This window comes from Durio zibethinus, chromosome 7, assembly GCF_047325235.1.
Source record: "Durio zibethinus cultivar Kanyao isolate XHJ-2024 chromosome 7, ASM4732523v1, whole genome shotgun sequence".
Taxonomy (NCBI): Eukaryota; Viridiplantae; Streptophyta; class Magnoliopsida; order Malvales; family Malvaceae; genus Durio; species Durio zibethinus.
In genome coordinates, this window is record NC_143168.1 from 17,913,707 (window position 1) to 17,935,378 (window position 21,672).

General features: G+C 28.7%; 2 protein-coding genes across 3 annotated transcripts; one reads left to right on the top strand and one right to left on the bottom strand.

Moving 5' to 3' along the window:
- Nucleotides 1-4,004: 4,004 nt before the first annotated feature.
- On the top strand, nucleotides 4,005-10,692 carry LOC111276880 (uncharacterized protein At1g51745-like). 2 transcript variants are annotated; one of them, XM_022862815.2, is made up of 4 exons: nucleotides 4,005-4,489; nucleotides 6,507-7,063; nucleotides 7,239-7,547; nucleotides 9,180-10,692. In XM_022862815.2, the coding sequence occupies exons 1-4, from the start codon at nucleotides 4,314-4,316 to the stop codon at nucleotides 10,478-10,480; spliced, it is 2,343 nt and encodes a 780-aa protein (XP_022718550.2). In that variant the 5' UTR covers nucleotides 4,005-4,313; the 3' UTR covers nucleotides 10,481-10,692. The 2 variants fall into 2 exon arrangements, with proteins under 2 accessions (XP_022718550.2, XP_089619836.1); XM_089763710.1 differs by having other exon boundaries at nucleotides 7,239-7,427.
- A 311-nt stretch (nucleotides 10,693-11,003) lies between these two features.
- On the bottom strand, nucleotides 11,004-16,132 carry LOC111276881 (protein VASCULATURE COMPLEXITY AND CONNECTIVITY-like). The gene is made up of 3 exons (XM_022862818.2): nucleotides 15,857-16,132; nucleotides 14,307-14,509; nucleotides 11,004-11,656 (listed from the first exon to the last, which is right to left on the bottom strand). The coding sequence occupies exons 1-3, from the start codon at nucleotides 15,950-15,952 to the stop codon at nucleotides 11,320-11,322; spliced, it is 636 nt and encodes a 211-aa protein (XP_022718553.2). The 5' UTR covers nucleotides 15,953-16,132; the 3' UTR covers nucleotides 11,004-11,319.
- Nucleotides 16,133-21,672: the final 5,540 nt, after the last annotated feature.

Here is a 21,672-nt window from a genome sequence, read left to right on the forward strand (position 1 = left end):
AATTAAATATAAGAACAATCATAAAAAATTATTATAACGTAAATAATTAAGTTGTCAATTTAAATTTTTAATCATTTATTTTTTAAACATATAAGAAAAATAGCTAAAACTTAAAAACATATTAGTAACATAAACAAGTTAGATGAACTGTTAAAAAGTAAGAATTATCGTAAAATTGATATCATTTAGTATGAAATGTGTTAGAAGTATCATAATATTTTAAGAGAGAGTTGTGATAATTTTAAATATAATGAAGGTAAGAACAAGCATAAAAATATATTATTATAACGTAAATAATTAAGTTAACAATGTAAATAATTTATTACCTTACACCCAAAGAATAATTCTAAATCAACAAATAAATGTTAATGTACAAAAGTGAGAACAATAGTAAAATTAGCGTCATTTAACATAAAACAAGTTAAAAGTATCATAACATCCTAACAAAGAGTTGTGATGTTATAAATGTAATGAAAGATAACAACATACATAAAAAGATATTATTGAAATAAAAATAATTAAGTTGGTAATGTAAAAGAAATATTATTATAAATAAAAAATAATTTTTTACAAAAAATAAAAGTTAATGTCAAAAAATGAAAATAATCGTAAAATTAGTAGTATTTTGATGTAAAATGATTACAAGTATCATTACACCTTAATAAAATATTGTGATAATTCTAAACATAATGAAAAGTAATAACTAGTGTAAAAAAAATTATTAAAACATAAATAATTAAATTGATAATGAAAAAATTAGTATGATAAATAAAAAAAATCCTACACAAAAAAATACGTGTTAACATAAAAAAATAAGAATAATCATAAAATTGATGTATTTTAGTATAAAATGTGTTAGAAATGTCATAATACCTTAAAAAATTATAATAATTTTAAACTTATTAAAAGATCAAAACAAGCGTAAAAGATATTATTATAAAGTACTAATTAAGTTGATAATATAAAAAAATTTTATTATAAATAAAAAATAATTCTAAACAAAAACAAAGTATTAACGCAAAAAAGTGAGAGTAAGTGTAAAACTGGAATCATTAGGCATAAAGTATGTTAGAGGTGTCCTAACGTAAAAAGGAAAAAATAGTTGTAAATTGGTGTCGCTTAGCATAAATCAGATTAAAATTATTGTAACACTCTAATAAAGAATTGTGATAAATTTAAACAAAATAAAAGCAAAAACAATGTAAAAAAATATTATTTAACATAAATAATATTTTTGACAATGTAAAAGAATTATTATTACAAATAATTAATAATTTTAACCTAAAAAATAAGTATTAGTATAAAAAAGCAATAGTAATTGTAAAATTTGTATTATTTGATGTAAAATAGTAAGAAGTGTCATTACACTTTTTAAAAAAGGTTGTAATACTTTTAAACGTAATGAAAAGTAACAACAAATGTAAAAAAATATATATTATTATAGCATAAATAATTAAGTTTGCAATATAAAAGAACTATTATTACAAACAAAATAATAATTTTAAATAAAAAGTTAAGAATTAACGTAAAATGATGAGAATAATTGTAAAATTGATATTATTTAATGTACAATAGTTAGAAGTATCGTTACACCTTAAAAAAAATTGTTATAATTCTAAACGTAATGAAAAGTAACAACAAATGTAAAAAAAATATTATTAAAAGGTAATAAAAATGGTAATGTAAAAAAATTAGTATTACAAATAAAAAATAATTTAAGTAAAAAATAAGTGTTAACATAAAAAAGTGAGAATAATAAAAAAATTAGTATCATTTGACGTAAGATATATTAGAAGTATTGTAATACCTTAAGAAAATTTTATGATAATTCTAAACAAAATAAAAGATAAAAACAAGCATAAAAGATTTTATTATAATGTAAATATAAGTTGATAACATAAAAAAATTATTATTATAAATAAAAAATAATTTTAAACAAAAAAATACTTCTAAGCGTAAAAAGTTGAGAATAATTAGAAAATTGAAATCATTTGATGTAAAATATGTTACAATGTCATATGTAAAAAGATAAAAATAGTTATAAAATTGGTGTTATTTAGCGTAAATTAGATTAGAAGTATCGTAATACTTTAACAAAAAGTTGTGATAATTTAAACTTAACAAAAAGTACGAACAAGTATAAAAAAATATTATTATAATAGAAATAATATTTTTTTTGCAATATAAAAAATTATTATTATAAATAAATAATTATTCTAAACCAAAAAATAAGTTTTAATATAAAAAAGTGAGAATAATTGTAAAATTGATATAATTTAACATAAAATGATTAGAAGTATTGTAACACTTTTAAGAAAAAATTATGATACTCTTAAACGTAATGAAAGGTAACAATAAATATAAAAATATATTATTATAACGTAAATAATTAAGTTGGTAATGTAAAAAAATTATTATTACAAATAAAAAATAATTTAAACAAAAAAAAGTTAATATAAAACAGTAAGAATAATCATAAAATTAATATTATTTTATGTAAAATGGTTAAAAGAAATTTTATATTTTAACAAAAAAATTATAATAATTTTAAATGTAATAAAAAATAACAACAAATGTAAAATAATATTATTGAAATGTAATAAATTTGTAATGTAAAAAAATTAGTATTATAAATAAAAATAATTCTAAATAAAAAAGTGTTAAATTAAAAAGATGAAAATAATCATAAAATTAATATAAATTGGTGGAAAATATGTTTAAAGTGTCATAATACTTATGAAAAAAATTGTAATAATTTTGAATGTAATAAAATGAAAGAACAAATGTAGTAGATTTTATTGTAATGTAAATAATTAAATTAACAACATAAGAAATTATTATTATAAATAAAAATAATTTTAAATCTAAAAAAATGTTAATACAAAAATATGAAAATAATAATAAAATTAGTATAATTTAACGTAAAATGTATTAAAAGTATCGTAACGTAAAAATGTGAGAATAATCATAAAATTAATATTATTTGATGTAAAATAGATTAAAACTATCCCGATACCCTAAAAAAATTGTGATAATATTAAATATAATGAATATAAGAACAAGTTTTAAAAAATATTATTTTAACGTAAATAATTAAGTTGATGATATAAAAGAATAATTACTATAAATAAAAGAAATAATTCAATCAAAAAAATAAATATTTACATAAAAATGTGAGAATAATAATAAAATTTGTATTATTTAGCATAAGATATATTAGAAGTATTGTAACGCTTTAAAAAAAAGTTATGATAATTTTAAACATAATAAAAGATAAAGACAAGTATAAAAATATATATTTATAACATAAATAATTAAATTGGTAATATAAAAAATTATTATTATAAATAAAAAGTAAGTTCAAACTAAAAAATAAGTGTTAACGTAAAAATAAAAAATAAAAATAACCTTAAAATTGATATCATTTGACGTTATAAAATTTTACGAAAGAATTATGGTAATTCTAAATAAATAAAAAGTAAGAACAAGTGTAACAAAAAATTAAAATAAATAATTAACTTGACAATATAAAAGATAAAAATAATTGTAAAATTTATATCATTATATGTAAAATAAGTTTGAAATATTTTATTTTCGAAAAAAAAATTAATAATTTTAAATGTAATGAAAAAAAAATAAAAATATATTATTAAACGTAATTAATTAAGTTGATTTTATAAATTAGATTGATATTATAAAATTAAAAATATATCATTTTTTATTTATTAAATTAATAAATTAAATAAAATTATGTATATATTTTTTAATGTATTGTTAAGATGTTTTTTTTTTTTTTTGTTTTAAATTATATTATTTTGACAATTTATCATAACAAATCATGAGATATCACGATAAGATCGATATATTACGATTTTACTATGAACAACACACAGGTTTAGCACTCTTTTGGAATAAATAATTCTAATTAGGAATAGAAAAAAAAAAAGAAACTTCTAGAAACTGAAAAAGAAAAAAAAAACATGGGGAGAGCCCCTTCCAAATTCAAGCAAAAAAAATTTAGAAATGCACAAAAATCCCCAAATCTAATTCCTGAATGGGAACCCTAACCCTAACTCTCACCCTAATCCCCTTCTTCAGATCCCTCGCTTTCTCCCGATTCCGGATCCTCCGTTTCTCCCTCTTCTTCACCGGCGGCTAAACCCCCTTATGCTACCCCTCTAATTCAAGTTTTATTGCTTTTCCTTTTATTTCTGTTTGTTTTTATAGATGTAGATGGGAAATCTGTTAATTGTACGGAAAATAAAGAAATAGGGATAGAGGTAGAGAGAGAAAGGGTGTTTAGAGAGAAAGAGATGGAGAGTGGGGCAGGATCAGATGGAGGAGTCGGGTCAATCGTGTGGGTACGCAGGAGGAACGGTTCGTGGTGGCCGGGGAAGATACTGGGGCCGGAAGAGTTACCGGTGTCTCACCTTACGTCTCCAAGGTCTGGAACTCCAGTCAAACTTCTTGGCAGAGAGGATGCGAGCGTGTAAGTCTCTTATTATTTGCTTTTTTATTTTTTTTAATTTGTGAGTTTTTCTGGCTTAATAACTTTTAGCATTGCAAAAATGAAAATTTACAAATTTAGAAGTTTTTATCTTGATGTTTATACACCTAGGGCAGTAGGGATTAAGCCACTAAGGATGGAATTGAACTTTGGAAGGATAGAGAATAATGGGATTTATGTCAATTTTAGGAGAATTTAGGGCAAATGAAGTCAGGATGTTCTGGGTCTTATGAACTTAATTTACGGACATGTTAAGGTTTAACTGAGCTTTAAAAGAAAAGTGAGAATGACTCTACAAATATAAGATGTGAAGGACAAATGAAGTGTTTTGATGATGCATTATGATGTGGAACTCAGTTTTGATTCATCATTGATTTGCTTAGAAAGTTGTGAATGATCTATGGTTTACTCTGGAGTCTAGTCCTTTGTTACTCTGCAGAAAGTTTTGTGGATATCTAAATATAGGTACTTGTAGCTCCCTCTTGCTAGGTTTCTAGGGTTTGAATGACATATTTCTGTGTTTATTTATGATTTCCAATTAAAGAGAGGGAGAATAAGAGGGAGGAAGACTAATCAGAACTTCCATTCAAATCTTTTATTCATCTATTGTTTGGATGTTGGACCTATAAAGAAATACCGATAATTATTCATAAAACCTTAACACCGTCACCACTGCAAACACATGCACATTTTTTTTCTTGATGGCACATTATATGTTATATTGCTCAATGAAAGGCTGATGTAATGTTTCGACATCATTAATGTCCTTAGAATAATGTCTAGACTGTTGTGTTAGTTAAGAAGACCAAAAGGATTTGAATTTATCCCCTATATAATACTTGTTGAATTTTTATTGCCCTAGTGATGGCCCTTTTAACCTTATTCTTAACAATGGGACCTAAAATATGTGTTATTTTATGTTATTGCTTCTTTAACATCCATGTTAAATAGATGCTACTTTGATGTATTCTATATTTCCACGAAAGATGAGAGTCAAACATGATTTGTAGAGATTAGTTGAGAGATTATTTATGTAGTTATTTGAATCATTTTCTACACAATAATAAGTTAGCAGATGCTCTTTTCAAGTTTTAGACCAACAAAATAACTTTGCACTAGCATGTCTGAAGTCTATACGAAGAGAGTAGCATATTTGAGGCACCTTTGACCTGTGGTTATACTAATTTGATAGTCATTAACTGAGAATCAGTTAATGCTGTTATTTATTTGCATTATAAATGCTTTTTTCACTTTGCTGTAATCTTTTGGACAATTTCTGGTCTTAGAATAAATTCCACTAGGTTTAATAAATCAATTTGCATAACTTTTTCCTTGATAATAATTCTTCTGTTGAATGGAAACACTGTCACCTCTTCTTCCCTTCAACTTTTGTATATGAATAACTTTTCCTATCTGGGCTGTTTTCCTTGCCAGTCAAGTTGTCTCCCCATTGGTGTGGAAATTTTAAGTTGTCTCATTCTGGTGAATTGATGTGGAAAATGTGCCAATAACTTGGAGGCATATAACCTTTTAGACTTGCAATGTTTCCATTGTTTTGCAACTATTCTTATGTGCCCATTTTATTTGGAGAGAATTCATGAGATTTCCTTTTGCTTTCTTGCCTCTCTTTTGTGTATTCCTATAGAGTTAATTTTCTATGCACTGCCAGTGGAATTTTTGAATTCCACAAGCGGTGTTAGAATATTGCCAAATGTCCCATTACCTTTTATATTAGTTTTTCAATGTATACCCTAAAGGGTTATGTGTGACCCTGCTAAAAGGCAGTGGAGTCAAAAAACTCCACTAGCGGTGGATGGGATAATTTTCCATTTTTTAAGGATATAATCTTTACAATTTCATGGCTGAATTTCGGTTCAAAAGTTTTTTTTTTTCCTTTTTATCTTATTTTGATTAGAATATTTATGATATATAATCTGCTGTTCCATTTTATTTATTTCTTCTTGTAAGATATTTTTTTCTTCCTTGTTTGTCTCCTCAGTGATTGGTACAACTTAGAAAAGTCTAAGCGTGTGAAAGCATTTCGATGTGGGGAGTTTGATGATTGCATTGAAAGGGCAGAATCCTCACAAGGTATGCCACCCAAGAAAAGAGAGAAATATGCTCGACGGGAAGATGCTATCCTTCATGCACTTGAACTTGAGAAGGAATTGTTGAGGAAACAAGGAAAGTTGGATAGACCTTCTGATGCAAGAAGTAAATCATCTGGTTCTGCTAAAAAGGATTCTGGTGGCTCAGATATTAGTAACGGAAAGCCTGGGAACTCAAAATCAAATCAATCCAGGAGTCAAGATACTTCCATCAAGGGTGAAACAGTGAGCAGCCCTGTACACTTGCAAAAAGACCAAGTCAGAAATCAGCAAAGTTGGGAAAATGATCATGCTGAAATCATACCCCGGATGAGAGGATTGCAGGACTTGGGGCCCAAGACTGCATTTGCAAAACAAAAGCTTACATCTTTTGGTGCTTTGGAAGTTGATGATACTCTATCTCCTTCAAGAAGGGTTTCCAGCATGGGAAGAACCACTCACATTAACGGTAAATCTTCTTTAGATGAAAGGAAAAGGTTACATAAGGGATTTACTGAGGGGTTTTTGGTCAAGGGATATTATAGGAGGCACCCTTTTGTTCTAGTATTGCAGAGTAATGCAAAATTAGAATTCCCTCATTTGTTACAACCTGACTTTGGTGCTGGTTTTTACTTCTATTTCAGGAGGAGAGCCGATGGGAGGTGTTTTCCGAGCTAAGAGGAGCAGATGCATTTACTTGCCACCTGGGTCATTTGATGCTTTGGATTATAAAGAAATTCCTCCAAACCAGATAGAGGTGTCACCTTCCCGTTTTCTGGAATGTGATTCAGGATCTTTTCCTTTTCCTAGTCACTTGATTGAAGATAATACTGGTGAGTTCTTGGAAGATGTTGAATCTGGTTCTTCTGAATCAACTTCCTCAGAATCTGAGTCAGATTCTGATTCATCTGAGACTGAACCAGATATAGATGAGGATATCACTTCACACTCAGGTTAACTTTTCTTATTCTTAATTCTAGTTTCATGCATTCTGTTTGGAAAGATTATCTTGCCTCCCAGATAAATGTTCTCTTCTACATTTAGGATTGTGCAAGCCCTACAGACATGCAATCCTGCTTTTGCTGTTACTTGATTTATCTTGAAAACCTTGTTTCATGAACTCTTCTCTGTAAACCATTAATGGTATTTAGTTCTAAACATGACACAGATTTCTGCTCTCAGATTATTGATTCTGAAACAATTTTGGACATGTATGCAGTACAGGTGCCTATGTTCTTTGAGTCCTAGGTTGTGGTTAGGGAAAGGGAATTTATATGTTTTCAAAAAACAACCTGGATTAAAGATGCTCTGTGGTTCTGTTTTCTGGTCAATTACTTTAACGTGTATATGATTTTGTGTTTCCTTACTATATTTAGTTTTCTGCTGAACTAACTTTGTTATATTGGTTGACTGTTTTTGGAAGGTTTCTACTAGCTTAGTGCCACCTATTATAAATAAGTTGCTGAATAAACTAATGAAGCAAAGAGAAATAATGAAAATAAATAAGTAGATGGGTAGTGGGAAATGCAGAAAAGAGAGATAATGTAGAGAAAGCAGGTACGGGTAATCATTTGTTGTTAAGAAATATTTGAAATTCATTTTTTTTCTATAAAAATTTAATTACTACTATAAAATTTGTTCATGTTGTATATTGTATGCATTGTAGTTTAAAGGCTAAAGGCTAAAGGCTAAAGGGTAAAAAAAACCGCTGAACTATAATTAAAAAATCATCCAAGCCCTTATTTTTTTATTGCAATCAATCAAACCCTCCAACCTGCATTTGCATCCAATTAAGCCTCTATTTAGAAGAAAAAGTTAAACATCCCAACTAAAAAAAATTCCATGTGACATCAATAAAATAAACTAAAATTTATTACGTGGTGCAATCAATATATGTGAAAATAAAATAAAATAATTTCTTTTTCTTTTTTTTTTCTGTATTTTCTCTCTCTCCTCTCTCTTTAAGATTTCTCTAAGGGGTCAATTGAGTCGAAATAGAAAACTAAGGGTTTGATTGATTGTAATAAAATGTTAGGGGTTTTAATGATTATTGAATTATAATTCAAGAGCATTTTTAACCCTTCAGTCTAGTTTAAATTAAGGGTTTATGGAGTAAAGTGGTCAAATTTAATAGTTGAAAACTAATGTTAGACTTAATTAGTCGCAGACATCTGAATGAAATTTGAAAGTGGGTTTTAATGGCTACATATGAAATTAAAATTTCTTCTTTCCTTCTTGGTTCTTAAATACCCTATTGCAGTGGCAGAGTCAAGTATATCATGTTGGGAGGCCAATATAAAAATATGCTAGAAAATAATATAATTTACAGAATTTTGATATCAAGATTAACACTTTTATGGGGCCAATATATATAATTTTTTGAATTTGACCTAATTTGCAAGAAAAAAAATGTAGGAATTTGTGAACTCTTTGGGGGCCATGGCCCTCTATGGTCCTAAGTACCCTCCATCGCTACCCTTTTGGTTACCTGAGGAATTTGATATGAAAGTATTATGCCCTGTCTAACTATTGGTGGTAATCCATTTATTATTCTTTCTTATTAATTTCTTATTTTCTCTATTCAGGTGCTACTGTACGCATGGATGCTCGATTAGGTGCCTTTCAAAGACCTGACACACTAGGAGGTGGAAGTATAGGCCATGCGGAGTCTGATGAGTCATCTCTTTCTGGTGAGATGTCTCACTTTTATTCTCATGATCATCATTCTGTGAATGAAGCAGTGTCCAAATGGCAGCTAAAAGGGAAAAGGAACATACGGAATCTGGGAAAAAGATCCATGGATGCAGCTGAGATAAGAGGTTATGATGGATCTGCTCATGGGATGTATCATGAAGAAAGGGGAATCTTCAGAAGAAGGAAATTAGGTCAGAGTTCTCATAGAAATCATGATGACTTTGATGATGACTTTGGTGTGGCTGGTTTGAGTGCAAAAGATTTTGGGGCCCACATGGTTGGTTTTGATGATAGAGGATATTTGCATACACCAAGGGGTTGCTCCAGAAGTAGAAATAGTTTTAATCGTAACACCCTTGATTGGGAAGGCATGCCTTGGGAGAACCATGCTGCTGTGAAAAGAGAGTGGGAGGACAAAATGTGGCACTTTGATCCAATATTTGCTGCCCATCGTAATTTGGGTGGGAAGAGAAGATCTATGTTGATTGACGTGGATTTGAAGGTCCAAGCAAGCTATCAGAAAGAACCTGTACCTTTTGTTTCATTGATGAGCAAATGGGATAGCAAGGCAATAATAGGGTATCCCATTCCAATTGAAGCCCTAGAAGACAGTTCAACTGATACTCTTCTGCCCACTAATGGTTATTTCAGTAATGGACTAATTAGCCATGATGGAAGTACTTCACTTCCCCCAGCATGGAGGACTGCCAAGAGGACAAATTTTAGGGTCCCACGTGCTCACCCACCATTTGCTTTGGGTAGTTATGAAGCTGCTGAATATCATTCCTTGGAACATGAAGGAAAACCACCTTTTAAGAAATACACTGTAGGAAGTTCCGATTATAAGGCAGGCCTGGTTAAAAAGAGCATCTCTCATGTTCTGCACTCTCCTATCGACAGGAAGTTCCAAAGAAAGTTACCAAAGAAAGTAAGCTTATCTTCTAGCCAGAAAACAAGAACTCTGTCATCAATTGGTATAGAACGTAATCTCAGTTCTAAGCCCATACATGATAGTGGTAACTGTCAAATGGATGGATTAATCAAACATGAGTCATCTGGACCCACAACAGTGGCTTGCATACCTGTCAAACTAGTATTCAGTAGGTTACTTGAAAAGATCAATAGGCCACCATCAAAAGCAGCTAGTAAAATGATTCTCTCCACTAGTGATGCAGTAAGAGATCCATCATAGATTACAATGTACATTGATACAACGAAACATTAAATATTGTAAGCAAAATAAGCATTTGCTAATTTCCTCTTTTTGACAAAAATGCATTCCCACCTACACCACATTTTCAGCATTGTCAAGGTGAGGTGCCTTCTTTCCAATAATTTGATTAACCAGGTTATGTATGATGAATATACAAGATGAATATATCTGATGAATATATTGGCATAGAAGCGAAGTTCTATATGATGACTATATTCATTGCTTGTAGTTCTGTCAGGCCTTCACGTTTACTGGACATCTGTTTCTGAGGAATCAATGGTACTGGAAGTATAGTCGGGTAGCAAACAGGTAAAGAGAAATTATACCATAAGTAGGCAGTTTGGAATTTGCATGGATATGCATATCTGGTTCGTCAGTCCAACCTATTCCATAATTTTAAATACCACAATAATGTTCTGGATTTTGTGCTTTTGTTTGAACAGTGAGGAAATGGATTTCTAGTTTTACCAATGTAAGTAGATTCTGAATATAGAAGTGGACATTTTTATGGTAATTACCTTTTAACAGGACAGAAAAATCACAACGAACAATCCATGTAGCCAAAAGCAGTCTCACATACAATATGCAAAGAACCCATTCACCACCACCCCCGCTCCCCCCCCCTAAAAAAAAAGAAAAAAAGAAAAAAAAAGGAAGAAAGAACTTTTGCAATTCAATAAAAGCTTGATAACATCCTGCTCCCTTTCCATGGGGGTGAGTCCCCAAAATGCAAGGAAACTGATTTCAAGAATAACTGGAGCCAAAATGCCCGACACCCAGAGAAAATCCATCAAGTGTTTCGATGGGAAATTTTATGATCAAGTGAACTGCCGCCTGTTATAAGTATCCTCATGTACAAAAACAGGATCTTGAGAGCTTCGGGGTGGGAATTGAGGTTGTCCCATGGCCATGCTACCTTGATTAGGAACAGGTGCATCGCCACAAGGACCAGTTGCGTTCTTTGCCGTATTTAGGGTGAGATAATACAAGATTCCAAGAATGACACTTGCAATGGCTAAGACAGCTCCCCCAGCAAAAACTCCAGGTTTCACAACATAGCAGTAATAGTTACTAAAGTACACACTGTCTTCACCATGTTGATCATTGAGTGCAGAACCAGTTAGCAAGAGAAGGAATGCTATAACAAATGTGAACCTGCATGAATATGCAATCAATGCCTACACTGTCAACCAATACAAATATGTAAATAATTAAGAAATGTTGCTATGAAATGTTCATATGAAAGTTTATCAAGAAACAAGTTCTGTTTCTCCTGGATGAAAAAGCATTTTCATTGATTATGCGAAAGAGAGAGTCGGAACACTGCAATGCAACAGCCAACCTATAAATAAAATCAAAGTAATCTCTACATAACTGTTGATAGTAAAAGAAGGAATACCAGAAATGTAATCCTACAAAGTATTCTCTACTCTTTTAACTATTAAGCCTAAGCTGGACTACTCGCATGGTATCATCAAGTAAAACAGCTCTGCACTCTTTTAAGTTCACATGAATTCAGGCATTTCTTTTCAATCACTAGCTGCAGATCTGAGCTTCAGAGGTCAATTTAAGCAACAGGTAGAGCTCTTTCCCCTCAAGTTATTCACTAACCATTTTCTAACTAAAAATATCTGAAGCTTTTATTACAAAGTCAAAACCAACATGAACCTATCTAATTAAAGATCCCATTTCTTCCATCTATCCCTGTACATAGTCTGCAGTAAAATATCAATCAAATGAAAAAAATAAAAAAGGTCAAAATTTTGGATCATGGGAAAATGATATCAATTCACTCTTTGAAGTTTATTTCTCAATGGATTCCCAGGTTGCAGTAGCAAGAAAAAAGACACTAGGACGAAAGTTATAATATCACACACTTCGATAACAAGATGGAATACTTTAAAAATTGCAATCTATACACCTCCATATCCCCCAATTCAAAGTTCTTTCTCCCGGAGCATTGACAGTCCAATGGCTGCACCTTCTCAACATATAAACCTTGGCCCAAGCAACAGGCAATCAGTAACAAACATGCTGGACTGAAAAGCAACCGAAATGCCCACATAACTGACGATTTAGCCCTATGTTTCTCAAACCAAATCCCTTTATTTAACGGTTGCATTCAAAAAGCAGTAGCTTTTTGAGCATCCACCCCAAAACCAATAGGCAATAGATGATAAAGCCAATTTGAATATAAGGCCACAACAAGACCCAAACCAAACTGGCAAGACAACTCCACATATCAGCACCCTAGCATATAGGCCAAATGCCTACAGAAATAAATGGGCCTAACATGCAGACTATAAATATAAATCAACAAAGAACATACAGGGCAACACATACCAGTCTCCAAGCTTTAATATCATTTTAAGCAGTTGAAACCAATTGCCAATATATGGAGAAGCCGAAGCAAAGTATAAGGTCACTATAAACTCCTAACTCAACTTGTGTGGAAGCACCAATTGACATGGTGTCCTCATAATCGCTATGATGAAATTTTGGTTCAATCTTCTGGGAATAAGTGTTGAGGTAAAGTCAAAACTGATATAGCCCCACCAAATGCCTAGCATTTCATTAAGAAATTTCTTCCCAATATCTTATCAAGAAGATGATTCAACATTACATGGACATGGGTACAAGCATCCAAGAAAAATGTGTCTAGATGTTTAGTCAGTGGCGGATCTAGGATTTTTCTGGAGGTATCCACTTATAATATATATAAAAAACTACAGACAAATTTACCAATTTTGTTGATGGAAATGATGTCCAGGGGAAATTTTTCCTTCAAATCTTTGGGGGTGACCATGCACACCCTACTTCAAAGCATGGATCCGCCTCTTTGTTTAATTCGCACCTTACTAAAAGTTCAAACTCACAAAGTCAGCTAAAATATGTCCAAAACTGGAAATATGTGTATTTGGGCACATCTTCAAAGGAAATATGAATCCACTTTTAAAATTAAAAAAAATTCATTCAACTTCAAAACTAATTGTTTGCAAACCAATCAATATTGGCTGCTCTTCATTTTTTAGTGTATGTGCGTATGTGCATGCATATTTGCAACATGCATGAGAAAACCAGGATAAGATTCTGGACGAAAAAATTTTTTTTGACTGGAAACATTTCAGACTTAGAAGTAATATGAATTAGCCATATATGACTTCATTAGGAGATACCAGCATAATAACCTTCAAACATCAGGACAACAGGATATCCTTATCTGAAAGATAACTCCATGGCTTCCACACTCGAACAACTTAAGAATTCTTTGTTTCATCTTAACAAATTTAAAAAGATATACTGCACATATGGTAGCCTAAGACAGCATAGACATATGACAGTATAAAATGCATGACACTCACAATTTTTGTATTGTGATTTTAATAATAATAATTATTATTATTATAAATATGCCCTATTCCAGGCCAGCAGCAGGCAAGTGGGGGAAGCTTTTGATTTTAGAAAAACACACCTGTCTATCATCAAATACAGATTTATTCTTTTCTCTCAAAAGAAAAAATAAAAAAAAATCAAACCAAGCCAGTTTGGCTTAAAATTATATGGGTGATTGAGTCATTGTGTCCTCCTCCTAGTTAAAAAAATAATAACAACTATCATAAAGAAATCCAACCGAACAAAGAGGCCATTAGAGCAGTGCAGTGATAAAGGCTACAGATCCTATGAAGGAAGGGCAAGATCATGGATCCAAATTTTAGTCCCTACCAAAAATAATAGAGGGAAAAAAACATAGAAGGCCAACAAATCAGGAAAAAATAATTATCTACAAGTTGTGTTCAAGAGTTACCAAGAAACGACAAAGAAGATAAGAGCTTTTGTCCAGTTAGAGTTCCAAGTTTGACGGGTCCTTTTGCAGCAAATACACCCAGTTGCGAAATTAATAATTATTTGAGCTATCAGAAGTGCTGCTGCTGCAGTTAAGCCAAGACCAAGTGCAGGACTCCGGGGATAAGAACATTGTGTAGTGGAGACAAACTTAACTTCCGAAGCCTATAAAAGAGAAAAAGGAAGAGTTGGAAGTTGCAAGAATTCCAAAAAACTATATTGAAGTAAACTTACCTAATGCACAAAACAGTATTTGACAACATATCAAAATAAGTAGTAGCATATCATTTGCATTTTCAGTTTCACATGCTCCAATTGAAACTGATTTAAGAAAATTTACCAGCAGATACTTTGGATAAAATAGATAAACCAAGTATCTTTTCACTATTTATACTTTTCTGAAGAAAATAAACCTTGCATTCAAACATTCAAATTGTTCAATCTTTACTGATCTTTAGTAGCATAATGCTATCAACACCATATATTTGGCCTTTTAACAATTTAACTCGGGCTTTGAAAAATAGCAAGGAAGCATTTGTGTAAGCATTGGTCCAAAAATTTTAATCCAACAGGCATTTATAAAAAATAATAGTGCTCCCCATAAAAATGGCGGAACATAGTGAAAATGGAGACAAATAAATTGATTTCCATGGGCAAAAAAAGACCAAACTAATCAAATCAAATTAATCATTGTTGCAAGATCCTGAGCAAAATCAACTTAAAAGCCGAGCACAAAACCAAACTTAAACCAGTATAACTGAAAGTGATTTAAACCAATACTTATTCTACATGCCAGGATGATAACAAATGATGAAAAAAGAAATAGAAACCTATCAGAACATTGTCGGAAAATCTCCCATTAATTGACACGTCCAATGACCTCAAATTCTACAAATCAATTCACACTAGTAAACAGACCAATGAAGCACCAATATTTCCATATGCCACCCCGGTTTTACTAATTTCTCTCCTACATATCGTTTTCAATAATAACTATACATTGAATTTCTACTTTTTTTGTGGTTAAGATTGAGAATCTGGTTTTTCTATGTTCTGTTTCATACATCAATTCCTCCAGGAGACGTCTAGTGGGAAAAACAAACTAAAAGAAAAACACTTAGCTAAACATTATGTAAGAGCGAACAAGAATAAACAAAATGAATGAACTTGCCATAAGAAATTACAAGTAAATTCAAGCATAAAAGAATTAAAGCTCTTCTACTAAAAACCCATTGAACCTCCGAAACTCTGCTTTGTTTAAGTCAAATTTAATTCTTCACCCCTACTACATACAAATAAAAAGAAAAAAAAAAAAAACAACACGATAGATTTTTATTTACCGTTGAAAGAAACAGTTTTTGTTCTTTTGCGCAGTTTTATAATCACCTAAACAGAGGGTAGGCGTAAAGCAAAGCAAGAAAATGATAGAAAAAAGCAAAAAGAAAAGAGTTTAAAAGAAACCCATTACAGAAGATCTAATCAAAACGCCATATATATATATATGTAATTTACCTGAATCCTAGTAGCTTCAGCAGCAAAACCAGTAGCGGCTGCTAATACTCCCAAAAAAGCCACAACACTGCATAAAACTAATCCCTTTCTTTCCATCTCTTTCTCTCCTTCACCGTCTTTGTTGTTGAAAACTAAGAGTTTCTCTTTGTCTGAGAGACAAGTTCCTTAGGATTAAGGAAGTCTTTGTCTGAAGGAAACAGAAAAAAAAAAAAAAAAAAGACGAAAAGTTGGTGCTTGGTACCAAAGCGTCGCTGTTGCTGCTGCGAATTGTGCGTGTGGCTTTGGGATGTCTTTATATGTAATTTTAATATTCTTCTCGCCAATTAGGGGCTAGCGTGATATAATAGAGGAATATATTATTCTATTTAAAAACAAAAATTTTAAACTTCACAACTAAAATTAAAAAGTTAACTTGTGTGTTAATTTATTGATTAATTAATTTTATAACACATGTCAATCCTTTAACTTTGACTTTAAAGTTTAAAAAAAAGACTCGTGTATAAAATAATTTTTTTATAATAAAAAATTAGTAGATTTTTTTTTAGCTTATTAAATAAAGGGAGATTATAAAAATATGAAAATACAATGAACCCAAATAAAGCATGCATAGATTTTTATCTTTAAATTTTGAACTATTAAAAATTAATTATTGTACTTATTTATTTTCATCAAATTTTTTCAAAAAAAATTATTATTAGTGTACCAAAAATAAATTTCTATTCATTTTAATTTATAATAAAAGAAGCAAATTTATAAAATAAAACAGAATAACTTTTTATTATTTAATCCAACACACAATGATTTTTTAAAATATATATATAAACTCACATCTATAATGTAAATATTTATAGTATATTAGTTTGAAAATGTTACACTATAATTCATTTTTTAAGTTATGTTTGACCTTAATATTGTGATGAGTTGCGACTCCATAACTATTTTTTTGCAAGCCTCTATTATTTAGGTTGTACTATTATATTTCATCAAACTAGCATTCATATCATTAATTTTGGAAGAATTGTTGAACTCTTGATCTATCCACGTCATCCATTTTTTTTGTCTCAACGTGCCTTTCTTCTTTATGTTTTGGTTCACTGATTCATTTTTTTTTTTTGCTTCCCTCTTTGAGAGTTGCCGCATCATTAGCATTCTCCTTTTTCTTTTTATTTTGTTTCTCACTGGTATGATAGTTTGTAATAGATTTAAAAGAGATTTTTTTTTTCTTACCTCATTTAAAGAAAGTGAAAAGGTTGAGCAAGTAAAATCCTGCAAAGTAGGTGAGAAAGAACATTGATTGAAAAGAAGGTTGAGGGAAAAAAAGAAGAAGGATAAAAAAGCAAGAAAAAAAATCCATTCATCAATCCATCCATCCACAAAATGAATTTTACAAATTTACAAAGAATAAGACTCTACATTGGGAGTGTTACATGATTGTTTCATGGTTTTTTCTTTTTGTTTCTTTTCAAAAAATATCAAAGAAAAAGAAAAGGCTAGTTTTTCCTTAATTTAACCAAAGAAAGAATGAGATAGGGGTAAGTAAAAAGGTTTTGACATGAAAAATTAACAAAAAATCATATTTTAACCTAAAAAAATAGTTGAAAAGCTAATAAAAATTATAATCTTTTTTTTGATATATAATTTTTTAATACAATCCAAAATTACGTTTCTTATATAGAAACATGATTTTTGAAAAGTCAAAACTCATATTTGTCAACCCTACTTTAAACGTTATATTGCTTATGATATATAATTTTTAAATATAATGCCAAAAAATCCAAAAATCATGTTTCTTATATAGAAATGTGATATTTGTTAGCCTCACTTTAAATGTTATATTACTTTCATAAGCTTTAAAATTATTTATGATTCAAAACAAATAAAAAGTAAGAGAATTAAATATCAAAATAAAGGAAAAAAGATTAAGCCACATAGCAATTTCATGGTTGTCCTTTTTATTTTTTTTGGTTTTTGATTTTTTTCTTTCTAAAAATATTTGAGAAAAAAAGGGGTAGCTGTTACTTAATTTAACCAATGAAAGAATGAGATAAGAGTGGGTAAAAGGTTTCTAACATGAAAAGTTAACAAAAGTCACGTTTTGACATGAAAAAAAAAAAACGTAGTTGAAAAGCTAACAAAGGTTATAAGATAACAAAGACTATAGTCTTTTTTTCGATATTTAGTTTTTGAATACAATTCAAAAAATTTAAAAACCACATTTCTTATATAGAAACGTGATCTTTGAAAAGCCAAAGCCTATATTTTTCAAGTCCTATGGAAGAAAATGTTAATTTCTTGGAATTTTAGTCCATTTATTATTTTTTGGTTCATTTATTAGTTTATTATAATTTAATATTAAATTTGAATTATTGTTTTTAATTTTATTAAATCTTATCCTTATATTTAATTTTGTTTATTTTTGAAAAAAAATAGATTTTAAGTATTTTAATAAAGTAAGTATGTTGAAAAGATTTCAGACATGAAAAGTTAACAAAAACCACATTTTGACCTAAAAAAATGTGGTTGAAAAGCTAACAAAGACTATAGTCTTTATTTCGATATGTAGTTTTTGAATACAATCCAAAAAAAGAAAAAAAATTCAAAAACCATTATATAGAATGTAATCTTTGAAAAGACAAAACCAATATTTGTCAGCCTCACTTTGAACTTTATATTGCTTGTGATAGTAGTTTTAAAATACAATCCAAAAAATCCAAAATTCCCATTTCTTATATAGAAATGTGATTTTGAAAAAGCCAAAGCATGTATCTGTCAACCCCACTTTGAAAGTTATATTGTTCGTACTATTAATTTTACTAACTTTGACTTACTGTTAACTTTACCTTAATCTATCCACGTGCCATCCAAAGTTTTTTTTTTCTTTCTTTCTTTTTTTTTTTAACTTGAATTTGTTTTTCTTCACCTCACCCACATCTTCACGTAACAGGGGATAAAAGAAATCATATTTTTTTAATGTAACAAAGGACAAAAGAAAAGATGAGGAGAAAAGACAGGTGAGATTTATTTTTTTATTTGAAAAAATTAATAGATATTCTCTTTGGTTTTAAAAAAAATAATGAAATGGGTAGGTGAAAGCTCTTTTTATTTTTCTTTCTTTTGATCCATGCTTCTTTGCTTTTTGTTTTTATTTTATGTTCTTTCTTTTCTTTTTCAATTTTCTAAAGCACAACAATTTAGTTTCCTTTCAATTTTTCAAAGCTTTTATCTATTGTTGGGTTATTTGTTTCCATGTTTTCTTTCTTTAATATTCTTAATAATTTTCTTATTTTGTGAGTGGATTGGTCAGGGAATTGAAAAAGAATTTGGATCTTTTTTTCAAGAACTACTGCTACCTATTCGTTACAAACAATTCACTTTTCAGGTCAAGAACATTTTATTCATTTCTTCTCTTTCACTTTCATGATATTATTATTAGATTTATTTGTTGATTTTAAAGGGTGGTTAGCTAAGCTTCTTCATATTGATAGCCTAAATTTTATTCAAAACAAAAAAATTTTTCTTTTTAAAAATCAGAAAATGATTGATGATTTTTTTTATTTTATTTGCAAATTGCAATGCAAGTATAGTCTTAAAAGGGAACTATATTTTTTAAGCAATGAAAATTGACCCAAAGTGAATGTTATGTTATCACTTGGATCAACAAAAGTGGGAATGGGAAAGAGAGGCATTGATGATTCACTTTGTTCCATTGATGGATGAGAGCATGACTATGACTGATAGAAAATCATTATTGTTATAAGTAATTTTAATAATTATTGCTATTTCAATATAAGTAATTTTAATAATTATTACTATTTCAACAAATAAAATTCTAAGTATTTTAATTTTTACCTTAAATATGAGATTTTAAACTCGAATTTTTTTGTTTTAATTATTTTACTTTTATAAAGCTTTTTAACATTTTGTAATATGATTAAATGTCAACTTTTCTTATTAAATCAATAGGGTTAAATAAAGATTTTACTTTAGTTCTATTTTGCTTTGAATTTGTTAATGTAAGCTTATAGTAATATTTCAATTAGATTCATTTATGAATTTGTTATTGTAAGCTTATGGTAATGTTTCAATTAGATTCATTTATGGTTCATTTCATGTTTTGAATAGCATCCAAAGAGATGTATTTCATGATTGAAATATTAATTCTTCATTTTTTTTTTGAATTTAAGTTTGTAGCCATTTCACTTGCTAATTATTTTCTTTGTGGCATGTTATCCTCTTTTTTTCTTTCTTTTAAATTCTTATATTTTGTTTATTACATTTATTTGATTGTTTAATTTGAAGTTAAAAGTTAATTCTTTTTTGTGAATCCACAGAAATGGTGATAACGGCTTGACTATTTGGTTTGATCCTTATATTTTTTCGATACAATGAATTGATTTTTATCTCCATACTTTTGTGCAAGTGTTTTTTTTTTAAGTTATTTGTTTAGTGTTTTTTTTTTGTTTAGTAAACTAATTTTTTGTTCGTTTACTTTTTCAAGTTATTCTCAAATTGGTAGAATTATTTTAGTTGTAGGTAATTTTTTTATGGTTATTTTGGATTTTTTTTTGTCAAGGTTTTGTTGATTTTTCAAAACACTTTAAATGTATCTAAAGCTATTTTGATTTTTAGATTTTTTTTTTTTTAGCACTTTGAAGGTTGGATTTGTTTGAATTTATAGTGTTGCATTTTTAGATACTTTAATATTTTTCTAACCTTATGGAAATTCAATCTACATTCATATGGTAGTTATGAATTAATCTTTTATTATATTGATAGTGTAAAATTTTTTACTAATATATATATATATTGATTTTATTAAATTTTATTCTTTTTTAATTAGCAAGTTTGCCATGCTCTGTTGGCTTTTAGAGCTCTTTAAATGCATATGAAACTATTTTTATTTTTATTTTTTTTATACTTTGAAGGTTGGATTTATTTGAATCTTATAGTGTTGTTTTTTTAAAAAATATTTTTAAATCTTTTATCTTATGAAATTCAATCAATATTTATATGATAAGTAAGATTAATCTTTTATGATGTTGATAGTGTAGACTTTGTTTCTAATATATATATATATATATATATATATATTGATTTCATTAAATTTTATTTTTCTTCTCATTGGTAGGTTTGTTATACACGGTTGTAATTATTTTGATATATGTAATTATAAGAAATTTATATTTTATTTTGTTATTACTTAATTGATATTTGTGGATGTTTATTATACACTATAATTTATTAATGTTATTACTTTAAACACATGGATAATCAAATGGCCTTAATTAATCTTTTTAGTTTTAATTTTGTTATTATTATCATATAGCTCCTTTTACACGAATATTTGTTTGAGTTTGAAGATCCTTTGAATTTTTCTGCGAGCCATTTCTTTTTCTAGAATTAATTGTTCTTGAAATTGTTAATAATATAGGATTTTCAGTTTTATTGTTGATAAATTGATACATAATTAGTGTGGTATGATTCTATTCAAATTTTTTTTTTCTTTAGCAAAGAGGAATTCCCGCAGCATTGCGCAGGCAGGATTCTAATTATTTATAATAATTGTACTATTGGTAATACTATGCTATAATTTCTTAAATTTTATTTAAAATATATCCTAAATGAAATAAGTGGTGGGGGTATCTAATAAATTGTTCTCATTCAATTTTTAAAAATTAATAAATATATAATTAATATAAAAAATTAACAGTTTTTATATTGATATCACTAAAATTTATTTTAAAAATAAAAGCATAAAATTTATCTTCACTTTTACATTCATTTTAATTTGAAAATTCTAATAATTTTTTTTCATT